The sequence below is a fragment of the Cololabis saira genome, chromosome 12 (assembly GCF_033807715.1).
Source record: "Cololabis saira isolate AMF1-May2022 chromosome 12, fColSai1.1, whole genome shotgun sequence".
Classification (NCBI taxonomy): Eukaryota; Metazoa; Chordata; class Actinopteri; order Beloniformes; family Belonidae; genus Cololabis; species Cololabis saira.
In genome coordinates, this window is record NC_084598.1 from 26,026,821 (window position 1) to 26,039,643 (window position 12,823).

Sequence of the window (12,823 nt, forward strand, 5' to 3'; positions counted from 1 at the left end):
TTATATAAATTCAAGGAAAACAAATAACCGGGCAGTGACACAGAGGAGAAAATGTGTCAGGGCTGCTGAGGGAGGATCTAAATGCCAGAGACCTCAAGCAGAAGTAACCAAAACAAAGTCTTTTAATAATATCTAAAGGCTCTACGAGTGCAGGATGACCAAAAGACTTTGACGGTGATCAAAGTAATAACAGGAACGTAGCTGTTAGTGGCCTCTGATGAACACTCAGGGGATGACAAGACACAAGAGTGGGCAATCACACCAAGGGAGAACAAAGGAAGTCGCAGACCAAGGAAAGTCCTTTTAATATAGGAATAACACTAAACACAACAGAACAACAGTCCAAACTACAAAAAGGAATAAGTAAACCAAGGTTAAAACTTAAGCAAAAAAACTGAACAAGACTAAGATAAACAGCAACAAAATGCCTCAAATGTTTGTGAGTAAAATGCTCAACTGTGACACATGTTTCTTATTGTGAGAACTATTTAAATACTCGAGACGGTCATAAATAACAATAAACATGTAGGGAAAACTGCTCGTCTCAGTAATGACTGGAATTCTCACGCACAGCATTTGTGACTCCTGCCATTTGTCTGATTCTTGGGGCTTCTTCACAATGAATGTTATTCTTTTCAGATTGGCCACCAGGTTTTTCCAATTTACGAACCATGAGAAAACGCCAATGATGGGCAAGTGAAATGCAACAGCTCTTGAAATTCTGAAGTCCCAAGCCAAACCTTCTCAGGCTATATTAAAAGGATATCTTTGGACAGATATCTGCAAGTGAACATGCAGAATCTGCAAGCAAATTTCACAGTTAAAGACACTGGAGCCATTCTTGTTTTCATTTGTATTCTGAGGAGTATGGATCAATCACGTCTACTGGCATTATATCAATGAGCATTGCAAAGAAAAAAAAAGAAAACTTGGCCAGAATCCATTACCAGGATATCACTTATCCAGATATCCGGTGCGAAAAGTCAAAGCCAAAATTATGTTGTTGCCTCATGAGACGGACTTGTACAAAACCTCCCAGATTTCCTTTTTCAAGTCCTGACAGCAGGCAGCACCCACAAAAGCGATGGAGGTTTGTCTAACGATTTGCCAGTAGGGCAGCTAATGAATGAACAGCAGCAGTGTCACAACCCTGTTCCTGAGAGCTGTTACACCTCCATTTCTCTGAAGTCATCTGAGCAGACCCTTCAGAGCAGAACTGTGCTGAAACATCAGGGCCGACGGAAGCAATCCCCACGAGTAGCATGAGCTCAATCTCGGCCGACTGTAAAATGAAAGGCCACTCCATTTGAGAGGGATTTTGTAAGAATGGAATTATGACTCAGAGAAAAAGAGTGGACATAGAAAAAATAGGAAGCGCGGAGACTTGCGGGTCTTTTACAGCAGGATGAGTCAGACTCGAATTTATTTCATGCTCTCCATCTGTGGTTGTCCTCCTGTCACCACTGACAAACCACTAACCCCCACCTCCCAGTTCAATCATGGAGGTCCCTCACAAAGTCTGCTTTTGTCCCAGCTGTCATCAGTTTCACATCTTCTCAGCTCTCATCCTGTACGAATATCTCCGCGGGGAAAATACAAATAAGAGAAGAGCTTGAGGCACACTGTGAGCTGGAAGGCGATGAGGTCCCAGGAGAAGGGTGACACTAAGACCCTCAGAGGTTTTTGCAGGCTTAAATGTGCTGTACTGACTGAATGGAGTCCTTAGTGCAGCATTCATGCCACTGTGAGTAGCTTGAAGTTGTACTGAAAGATCCCTGTTACAAGTGAAAGCTGACTGAAAAACACACCGGGTTTATGACATCAGCGTTGTCGTTGCACAACAAGAGGCAGCATTAGAGTCACCCTCTAACCGGACCATGTGAGGTCCATGTTCCATCACTGACTCTTCACACAAGTGGAAAGGACTGCCATTAGTGTCCACACCTCCAAACAGAGCAGCAGTCCATCATCACAAGAGCGATGCGACCAGTCAGGGCTGGAGCACAGAGGCAACAGACCAACGCGCCTGTTGTCACCCTGTCTAGCCGCCGGCATGGGCACTTAACATGCAAGCTCACTAGACCGACAGAGCTATGTCAATATTGCCTTATCCATAGCGACTCCACATTCATATGCTTGTTTCAGTGGAGAAAAACAATATTACATCAAGTTCCAGTTATCTTATTCCAGCTTTTATCAGTGAATCTAACTCTTTTCATATGAAAAAAAAGTTTCTTAAGGTTGGAAAGAGCATGTTAGACATCATGACAACACAAAAATCCACTAAAACGTGACCAAAATTAATTTCTTATTCTAATTACCTATTTAACTGCAAGGCTCTGACACCAACTTAAAGGCAAGAAAATGGTCAGGGAAATAAAAACAGGACAACAAATGTGATATTTTAAATCATAATTGAAGAGTAGAGGTTTTACTAATATAATTGAAAATGGCTTTGATGTGATTATAGGTAAAGAAAGGCTGTATTCACAATAACAAAAACTAGGACAGTCTAGATATATTTCATATGGTTTGAATTTTGTTCACCATATGCTGGTTTGTAGCACCTTTCCGTCTGTCATTTATTAGAGTTTCGTCAAATTTAACAAGTTTTGGACTTTTGGTTGGATAACACATCACATGCAGTATGTTGTGCATTTTTCACATGATTAATTAATCATACTGTACACATACTTATCATATTTACTGCCAGTCAAAACGATTTGTAGTTGAGGCTCTGTACAGTAGACCAAGAACAAGTGAAAGGAACAGGAATATTCATGCTCATCTGATCTATAAAATCTGTGCGTTAACTGGCAGCTTATACGAAGAGAACAATAACACAGGAACAATGAAGAAATGTTTCCAATCTACAGCACGCTGAAGCAATTACAAACTTCTTCCAATATAAAGAAGTTTTCATCCTTTTTTCCATAAAAATGCATTGCACAATCAGAGTTTTCCACCCCACCCTGTTTGGTTTAACTCAATAGCCTCCTTGTTTTTGGAGGATTGTGGCCTGAATGGCACCATGCTACGTTATCATGATATTCTGCCACAATGCAGCTAAACAAGACTCATTCAGTCCAGATGACCTTCTGCAAACCCCAAAAGAGTTACCAGTAGCTGCCCTTCAGCATGAAACATAGGCTCATTAAAAAACTCATTTGTAAAGCTGCTGAGATCTATGGCACTATCTACTTTTAGTACAGCACCTTTGACATGGAAAAGTGGCTGAGGAGTCTGTCGAATGTTTGTCCTATATATGGGAAGAGAAAGTAGGCCATTTTTCCACCGGTGAACACAGTAACAACATTGTACTCAACTGTCTAATTGCAAGCGCATCTGATTTCTCATAAATGTTCACTTTGGCTTTAACAGATGACTCACCAAACGACATCTGAAAAAGCACATCAGGAATGTAATTTTAAGACAATGACATCATTTTATTAACTAAAAAGATTTTATATGAGTAAGTCATAAAAAATAAGTGCCATTTCTGTAGTCTTTAAACAATAGTCACATACATCCCCGTGCACTAGCAGAGTTGCACATTGTCGTCATTGCTACATGAAAGGACCCCCTTCCTAACACACAACTTTATTGTGGAGGAAAACCCACTTTCACAGTTTTAGCTTCGTTCAGCAGCTCATTGTGAAGACAACTAATAAGACGCTAAGCATGTCTGTTCTTACAATTATGTAACCTCGTTTAAAGTATTGTTGTTTTTCCTTATTTTTCATTTTTTAAGGCAATTAAAAAAAACAAAAACAAACAAACACTGGTTCTTTGTCTATCTTGCACTGCCGAAGACTCACACTGGCTCAGGATTAACTTTGGATTAACATTTTTTCAAAGTAAAACTGTAGATTTTGATCCCCCAGTAAGAATGATTACAGCCCTTTTTTTAAAAGCACATATGGGAACATGAGTATTGAACTGAAAATGAGAACAATTTGAAGCGACACAAACAATGATTAGATACCACTGGAAAAATCATTGTGAGTCCTGTGCAAATTAATATGCATGAGTGTTTCGTGACATTATTGGATTGTCTGCAGTGACATAACTTGACTTGTGAGTTAAGCAATGTACAAAAATCCTTTCTTGCTTTCACGTAATAATTTATCATTGAAATGCACAAATTCCAATTAGACAATTAAGACTACAATTTTCGGGCTGATAGTGACGTATTTAGATTGGTTTATTTAGCCTAACCAACAGCCCAAAAACCCGATATTATGAATGAGACTGAACAGAAGTAAAAACTAGCGTGACTACAAATATAAAAATAAATAAACATTTTCTGCACATTATTTTTCTGAAGGTTGCTTAGTTTACAGACTTCGATCTGTAACAGAAGAACACTGACAGAGCCCTCAACATAACCAATTAGACATAAATGTAAAAATACATCTGTTTTTCTGACTGTACTACACTAATCATGCCATCACTCACCTGTGTGAAAAGGAACTTGTCCTCTTGGTTGAGCTGCCAGGCCGTCACTACGTGTATGACGGACAGCACGCCTCCACTGAGCACAGCAGCTCTCATTCTGACCGGCAACAGCGTGTAGATGATGTAGATGAAGAAGACGGTCCACCAGATGCCCTCTGAGGCACTGCGGGGGAATACCATTAGTACTCCAAAAACCTGCACTATAATCAGAACTCCAATCACCAGGTAGCTCACAATCCACATGTAGTCTTGGTGGAAGCCGTTACGGTTGCACACAACCATCATGGCCAGGAAAAGAGCCATGGCAACTGAGAGTACGGAGATGTAAGCCACGTTGAACGTTGTGTGGATGCAGTGGAAGGCGAGCATGACTCCACACACCACCACCAGCACTCCCATTAGCATGGTCAGAGAGCTCTGGTTGAGTCTGAAGAAATAGCGCTGGTACAGACGTTCCAGCTTGGTGGATTGAAATTTTTTGGATCTGAAAACCCACAAAAACTGCCTCCAACAGTCTGCAGCAGTCATTTTTTTGCAACCGCTGTCTGCTAATTCCCCTAATTCTTCCTCTTTTTTGCCTTTCAGCTCACCATCCTCAAAGCCCAGGTCCACGGCCTTTAGACCCAGATCCCCTCCGCCGACGATCCTTTTGCCATAGTGGTCCTCCTGCCAGGCACAACGCACGCCGAAGCTGCCCCCGCTGGTACCTGCACCACAGTTGTATTGCTGAGGGGCTGCATTAGGGGTCTCTACATCCTCCGGGTCCCTCAGGCAGCTCATGTAACGTGGGTTGCATAGTGACGAGCTGTCCTGCCTCTTTTTGCCATTGCGTTCTCCCCATGTTGTCTTTTGCTCTTCCTCTCTGCCTACAAAGAGACTTCTGGCCCACGACATCCTAGCGAGAACCAAGGATGGAAACATTAATGGAAAATCATCAATCACAATCTTATTTCTTCCAATCTGAAGGTGCCTGTATTAGTTCAGTGTTTAAGAGCCTCCTCTCACCTGTGTGGGCTTTACTGTGTGTAGAAACACAGCGCTCTTCAGCCAGACGACTAGTTTGTCCCAGCGAGCACACACCATGAGCTCACACTGGCCAGAGGCATCAGAGGTGTGTCTGTCTTTGAGCCGTTCTTCTTGTCTTTTTGTGTCAACCCTATACACCACCTAGCACATCTACAAAAGATGTTTTCCTACAAGGTAAATTAAAGAACATTTTAAAGAATAGCACAGACACATCAGTACAGCAGGCAATGTTCTTAAGCAAACAAGACCTAAAGATATATCTCTTGAAGATCACGATAGCTACATAAACACTCTGGAAGACATTTGTCATGCAACATCTGTTATTGGGGTCACTGTGAATATGAATGTGTTCAATCATGCATCTTTGTGCGTGAGTCTCTGGAGAATTGTTTGAGAAGCAACGGCTGAGCCGATAAATAATTTTGAGTAAATAGTGTGTCCATTTTGCATTCCACCAATGGCATTTCCATGTTCTTTCAATCATTTTTATATTCTGCTTACACTTTTCTTCTTGTCAAACATTGGATTGTGAATGCAGTATCACAGTATAATATTCAGTGATCTTGCCTCGTGCAGCAGGTGTCACTGGTCCTTTTGTCATTTGACAGCAACACTGAAGGCGGTCTTATTTCAACAACACCCCCCCTCCACTGAAGCTACCTGTGGGGGCTTTGATAAAACCAAGACCAACTACACTTGGCGAATGTATCACTCTGCCGTGCTCTGTTTCTGCAATCTGCCCCTCACATCTTGAGTGCATGGCCAGGGGTGGGTGTGCTCTATTTGACAACAAAGGCCCACTGAGTGGGCACCACCAGAGATCAAGAGCTCTCCAGTCCAGATTAAATTGTCCATGCTTCCCCCATTAGCTTTGATGACTCACTATGGCTGGCTTCTGGCTGCACATGTCAAGGACACTGCTAACCTCTAAACTTAATAAGCAAATCTCTGCCTGACTGAATGAGCGGAGTGTACGTGAGAGAAGAGTGCACATGGACATGTTTATGAACACCAGCAGCTTGTAATATGAGTTGCTCAGCCACTATTTTAGTTCAGAATGAAAGAGAAATTGAACACATGGTGTGTTCAAAATACACATTTGTGATAAAAATGCAATTTTTTGTATATTTTAAAATACAAATATAAAAAACAATTGATCCATTGGCTGATTGATTGATACACTGTCTGATTATTTGTTTGCTTGTTTAATAAAAGGCATTGGTCATAGAAAAACCCATGCTGGTCAATCTCAAGATAATATCCACAAAATGTAACTACCCAAAGCTCTTTAACCATAATGTAGAGCGAGGTGTCATTTAAAGAAGTCTTTTTCTGGACCCTGTCAGTAGTTAATCTAAAGGGTTAGGGAGTCTTCCTCATACAGATGTTTGCATGATATTATCAAGATTCCACTCTATTTTGGGTTAAGAGAGACAGGTTGCTGTATTTTTCTTATTAGAAAATGAATATGAATGTCAATGCGGCGTGTTTGTTGGCCGTTGTATCTTTTGAATTAAATAATTATCTCTAAACATGCAATCACAACAATGGTAAACTTGTATTGAACTGACATGAATGCCTTTAAGATAAGATAAGATAAGATAAACCTTTAATATTTTATTGTCATTATGCAATGTACAAGGAAATTGTAGAGCTTTTCCTGTGCCCAGTGCAAAACAATTAAAGTAAAAACAACAATTAAGTAAAAAGCGCAGATATGAAAAATAATAATATAAGAATAAAAGATATAGAAGTATTTTAAAATGTATGGTAACTACATATAATTTACTTGTATTTGTTCAGGATGTTGATGGCTATGCTGTAGTGTATACCATGTTACTCATATGTTATATGTCAGTTAGGCACGTGACTCATTCTGAAACGATTTGGTCAATTCACCATCTTTTCTATGAATACACAACCTTTGTCCTCGACTCACCTTTGCTGCACATTGGTCAGGTCGGTTATTATGTAAACCAATCCGAACATGCAGGGGTCTGCCATACATCATGTATTGAATCTGTATCAAATGGGCCGAACTGAGTCAGCCCTCTTGCATGCATTAAGAAGATCACAATGGTATTATTAACATACACTAATAGCAGGCTCCCTATATTTTAAGGTTTGAAACGGTCCCTTGGTCCTCCGGTCGTCAATGTTAAGCGTGACATGTAATATGTTCAGCAATCACACGTGTAGGCCGTGGCTGCTTGGTTGCGGGCAGTCGGCCGAAGAGCATTACATAACAGGACGCACCAAGTAGCCTGCAGGGAAAGTCGACAGCTCTCAGTGTTCACATGTAGTCCCTTTAACCACAGTTCACATGGAGACGGCGTAGGACCGGGTAAGTTGATGTATGCCTGGAATCTGTGGGCTGCAGAACAGAGTGCAGCTCGGCACACATCACCAACTTATCAGGACTAAAACATTCCGTCATGCAACTTTATAGTCTTGGCAGTGGATCACTAGATAGCACAATGGTGTGCCGTTCTGTTTATAGGACACATGCAGATACTGACAATCTGTTCTAGTGTACATGGACAGTTTGAATTTCATAGGCCTGTCTCTTGCAACAAAAACGTGTATGTCATGTTAAGACTGTAGGACACTAAAGACGGTGGGGGGGGGGGGTGGGGAGGGGGGATGTGGGGAAATACTGGCGGTTCGAATGCAAACATCTGCTTTATTCTACAACAAATGCATCACAATAAAAGTGTGTATGTATGATTTCTGCATAAGCCTCCTCGCAGGGTAATGTTATTGTGTTGAGTCCTGCAGAAGTGCTCCGGCTGCCCAGCACCGCCGCAGTCATAACAGCAGAACACTGGAGTGCCAGTCAGCTGTTGGCATTTTTTCCGACTGTATCATCTAACTGCACTTCAGTTCAGCCGACCTACAACGAAACGAGCGACGCGTGGAGACAGAGCCAGTGTACTCACCATTGGATATCCATGTATAATGCCACATATATATCCAGCGGGAGCAACTCTCCACACCGCAGTGGAGCTCGGCTGCAGCCCGGTCCTCCTCGGCGCTCCTAGATCTAGATCTGAGGCTGAGGAGAGGGTCGCAAACTTGCGAAATTAGCAGGACAACCTTCGCTCTTCCCCAGTCAGAGTCTTTGCACGCCACAGTCCCGAATCTCCCTCTCTCTCTCTCCCTCTGTCACTTACATTCAGACACACACAGACTCACACATACACGCTCTCTCGCAGGCTGCATCAGTGGGAGCAGGAGTCCCCCTAGCGGTGGCTCGGGTGTATCTCCACCTCTACTTGTCTGGAATATACCTTTATACCTATATACCTATCTTCCCTGCTGTTGTCATTTTCTATTTTATTTTTGCCTCACCTTCACACCAGCCCGCACATCTGCAAAGCTTATAACATAACATACAGATCAACAAGAAGAAAACTTAGAGAGAACAATGTGAAACAATATGAAATATTGTCATGTGGCGCCACCTAGTGGCCATGATTTATAAAAAATGAAACTGCCGGTACTCAATAGTCAGTCACATTAAACTATTGCACATTACTTTTTTGTAAGTGCTAAGTATAACTTTAACATAAAAAACAGTTGGATTCAACGTTGGTGCCAAGCAGGAATACCATGATTAACTTGAATCTGTAAACCAGTAAAGCCACTTTAGTGTTGACACAGTCTGTTGACATTACACTTCTTAAAACAGCACGCCCTCAAAGATCCTAGCTGGAACATTAAACATTTGGCAACAATAATGCCACGCATCCTCTGCACCGCCACAGATTACCATGATGTGTATAATTATTTGTGCTAGAAGATGATAATGTTCCAGCAATAATCGATTCATCAATACACTGCCAGATTCTACTAATGATAACACAAGTAAGATGAGACAAACATTACTGATCCAACAAAGATGAACTCAAACATCACAAGTGAAGAAGCACACACACACACACACACACACACACACACACACACACACACACACACACACACACACACACACATATAAATATACTTAAATAGGACATTGAATGAGAAGAAACAGGTCCAGTTATGTTCTGGTTGCTATAACATTGCAACATTTTTATGAGCAGGACTAGAAATAGAGGGAGGAGAGAACAGGAGGGGTGGAGGAGTCAAAGAGTGCAACAGTAAAAGTGTTAGAGCTCAACAGGTGGAGTCTATCAGATAAGACATAATGAACACACTTTGTCGCAGTTAAAAATCAACCCTTTTTCACACAAAGGAAGCATAAAACTTGAGAATTTAGATGGTAAATGTTAACAACATGCAATTTAGGATGTGATTTTTATTAGTATTAGTATTTCTTCTTAATGTTTTACTTTTTCTGTTAACCACGAACATGCTAAAGTTGAGTAGGAGCTCAGTTATCCCAGAGGGGCTCAAAGTTACCCCTCCTCCACATCAAAAGGACCCAGTTAAGGTGACATCTGGTGAGGATGCCTGGAAGAGGACGTCCAGGGAAGGTCTTTTGGACCCGTCCTGCTGGAAGGAGACTGCAGGGCAGACCCAGGACTCGCTGAAGAGAGTACATCACCCGGTCGGCCCAGTAGAATTAGAACAGATCTGAGGATGGATGGATGATGGATGGATGATGGATGGATGGATGGATGGATGGATGGATGGATGGATGGATGGATGGATGGATGGATGGATGGATGGATGGATGGATGGATGGATGGATGGATGGATGGATGGATGGATGGATGGATGGATGATTTAACTCTTAAATAACTCAAAAAGTCCATAAAGTGGCATATGTAAATTCAAATATTACACTAAATCCCAAATGTTTCAAAATCCTGAAAGCACTTCATAGTCTTCAAATGCAACAACCTATCAAAAATCATTGTGAATACCTTCTGCAAACTGGCATATACTAATACTAATGTAAGCCGCATTTCAGGATTAAGTTATCATAAAAGGGCACCTGAACTATTAAAAGGCCTATTTCATGTCCCCTCGATAAAAAACATAGCTCTGAGCATCAAGGTGTATGTTCTATACACTTTCAGCTATAGTTTATATAATTGATTTATACACCAGCACTTCTTGTGGTGGATAAAATAGCAGTGTGACAATTTAGCCCCTTTCGTTATTCTGGTATAACCTGTTACACTCGTGTAATATCACCATCTCCATCAGTTGGTTACAGTAATACCACTCATGATGCAAAACACTTCGCATCTTTATGAAGAAAGTTATCAGTTTTTCCAGCAGTGGGCGGCATTGGTCATCAATTGTCTAACTTTTTTTACTGTTTTGTTTTTTCACACCTTTACAATAAGATGCATATTATATTAGATATACTATACTACTTTGTACTTAGTACTACCTACTATTTAAAACCGAAGTCAAGTACTTAGGCATTATTCTGGACAAGAATTTAAAATTTGACAGTCAGATTAAGCAAATTTCCAAGAAGGTCCAACCAAATCTAAATTTATTTCGTTATATTCGAAAGAATTTGTTATGTCAAACTGCTTGATTATACATGCATGCAATGTTCTTTTCACATTTGTCATATTGCATCACATCATGGTCATTTGCCTCTCCAACAACTCTAAAACCTATAAAATCATTGTACAAGCAGGCAATAAAAATTATGGATCAGAAACCTATGAGATGGCACCACTATGAAATTTTAAGAAAACACAACCTTTTCACTTTTGAAAACTTTGTGAATTTTAGTAGTCCTAAACTGGTTTTTAAATGTTTACATAATCATGTTTCAACCCTGTTCTGTGAAGTAGTTATTAGGCATCAGAGCTCTAGTAGAGTAACCACACGGGCCTCCACCAATGGTGATTGCAGTGTTTACTCACATTAAATGTTATGCCTTATCCTTATGAAGACAAATGAATTGAAGTTGATGAGAACCAATAGAGAATAGGGTCATTAGGTTAATTGTGTGTTCAAGTATATTCAAGCTGAAATAAACATAAGAATCACTGTTTTTTTTTAAATTATTTTTTCCATGCGGTAAAGTCCCAACTTTTAGCTTTTATCTTTTATCTATTTTATTATCTTTGCTTGTGAAAAATACATACATGTGTGTGTGAGTGGGCGTGAAAGAAAGTCTTTACATTTCTATCTCACCATAATTGTTTGGCACATGTAAAACATGAAAAAGTATAATCAAAACGGATCTATTGTGGTTCTGGCCTTGACTTTTAATGTGAAGAATGATGCATGCACAAAATGTGATGCTGCATGTATTCATCATTCATGCCTCTGAAGTGACTCTTTTCATTCTCTCGTGCATTGGATTGTGCAGAGGAGCATCCATCTAACCATGTTTGTCCTCAAACATTGAATCTACTGAGAACTCCCTGAATTCATTGTTGATTCAAAGCAAAGGCAATGTGATATTGAGCTAAACGACCACCTCAGTCAAAAGTGCGGGTCCCCCACCGTGACCCTGTACTGTACCTGTGACTTTCTCTGTTGGTTTTGACATTTGCAGCATAGCCTGTATTGTATAATCTACCTGACAGAAGGGATCGATTGACCCTGAGTAAATGGAGGACGTTTACAGGATGTGAAGGGGGCGAAGTGCTGGATCAGTGAAATCTGAGAGGATCTGCTTGCAGTCTCTTTGCCTAAACAACTTCTGCCAGAGAACACAAAACGTCTGAGAGCGTGCATCCCAATCACAAAAAAAGGTTTATATATTCTTAAATCAAAGAGGAGAATCCCAGACCGTGATCATTAAATAAACTGATTAAATGCATGAAACAATACATAATATAATACATGTTTTCATTGATGTAGCCTATGATGACATTTCAGACAGCCATAACCCTTGAAAAACGTCTCATCCCGTTTCATTGAGCTTTAATGGCCATGTTTGTTTAGTAATCATTTTAATAAGCTTCGAAAACATATTCATTCACATGATGAAAGAGAGGAAAAATAAATCAGTTTGAAGTTAGTGAAACATTTGGGGCACTATTTCAAGAGCACTGACGTCGAACATATATTTGGATTCAAAAATAGAAATTGGACATGCAGCTGGAGAAATCCCTGCGAGACCGGACTGTGAGAAAAAGTGCGGCTCTTGCATAATTGATGAACAAAGCTGTAATCTATCCTCCAGTGTGTCCGTGCATGCATGGCTCTGTCACTGTGTACAGAAAGCGATCATGCCGTGATTCAGAAACTGGAGATTTTACCGCGCAGATGCGGCTGGAGCTGCACGAGGGGTTGATTTATGGTTCCGCGTTACACCAACGCGGACCCTACGGCGTAGGCTACGTGCGTCGATTTAACGCAGAACCATAATTCAGGCTTGAGGGGTTGATCAGCAGCCGAGGCGCGGTGCTTT

The 12,823-nt window shown here is 40.8% G+C and overlaps 1 protein-coding gene across 2 annotated transcripts in view; it reads right to left on the minus strand.

Annotated features, from left to right (window-relative positions):
* Positions 1-8,638, minus strand: part of LOC133457215 (adenylate cyclase type 6-like) — a 35,771-nt gene extending 27,133 nt beyond the window's left edge. The window contains exons 1-3 of one of the 2 annotated variants that reach the window (XM_061736218.1): positions 8,424-8,638; positions 5,464-5,651; positions 4,459-5,353 (exon numbers count right to left, since the gene is read on the minus strand). In XM_061736218.1, coding sequence (XP_061592202.1) covers positions 4,459-5,352 — 894 coding nt within the window. In that variant the 5' untranslated portion in view covers position 5,353; positions 5,464-5,651; positions 8,424-8,638. Of the gene's footprint in view, positions 1-4,458; positions 5,354-5,463; positions 5,652-7,740; positions 8,391-8,423 lie in introns of those variants that run through there. The other variant, XM_061736219.1, reaches the window with a different exon arrangement.
* Positions 8,639-12,823: the final 4,185 nt, after the last annotated feature.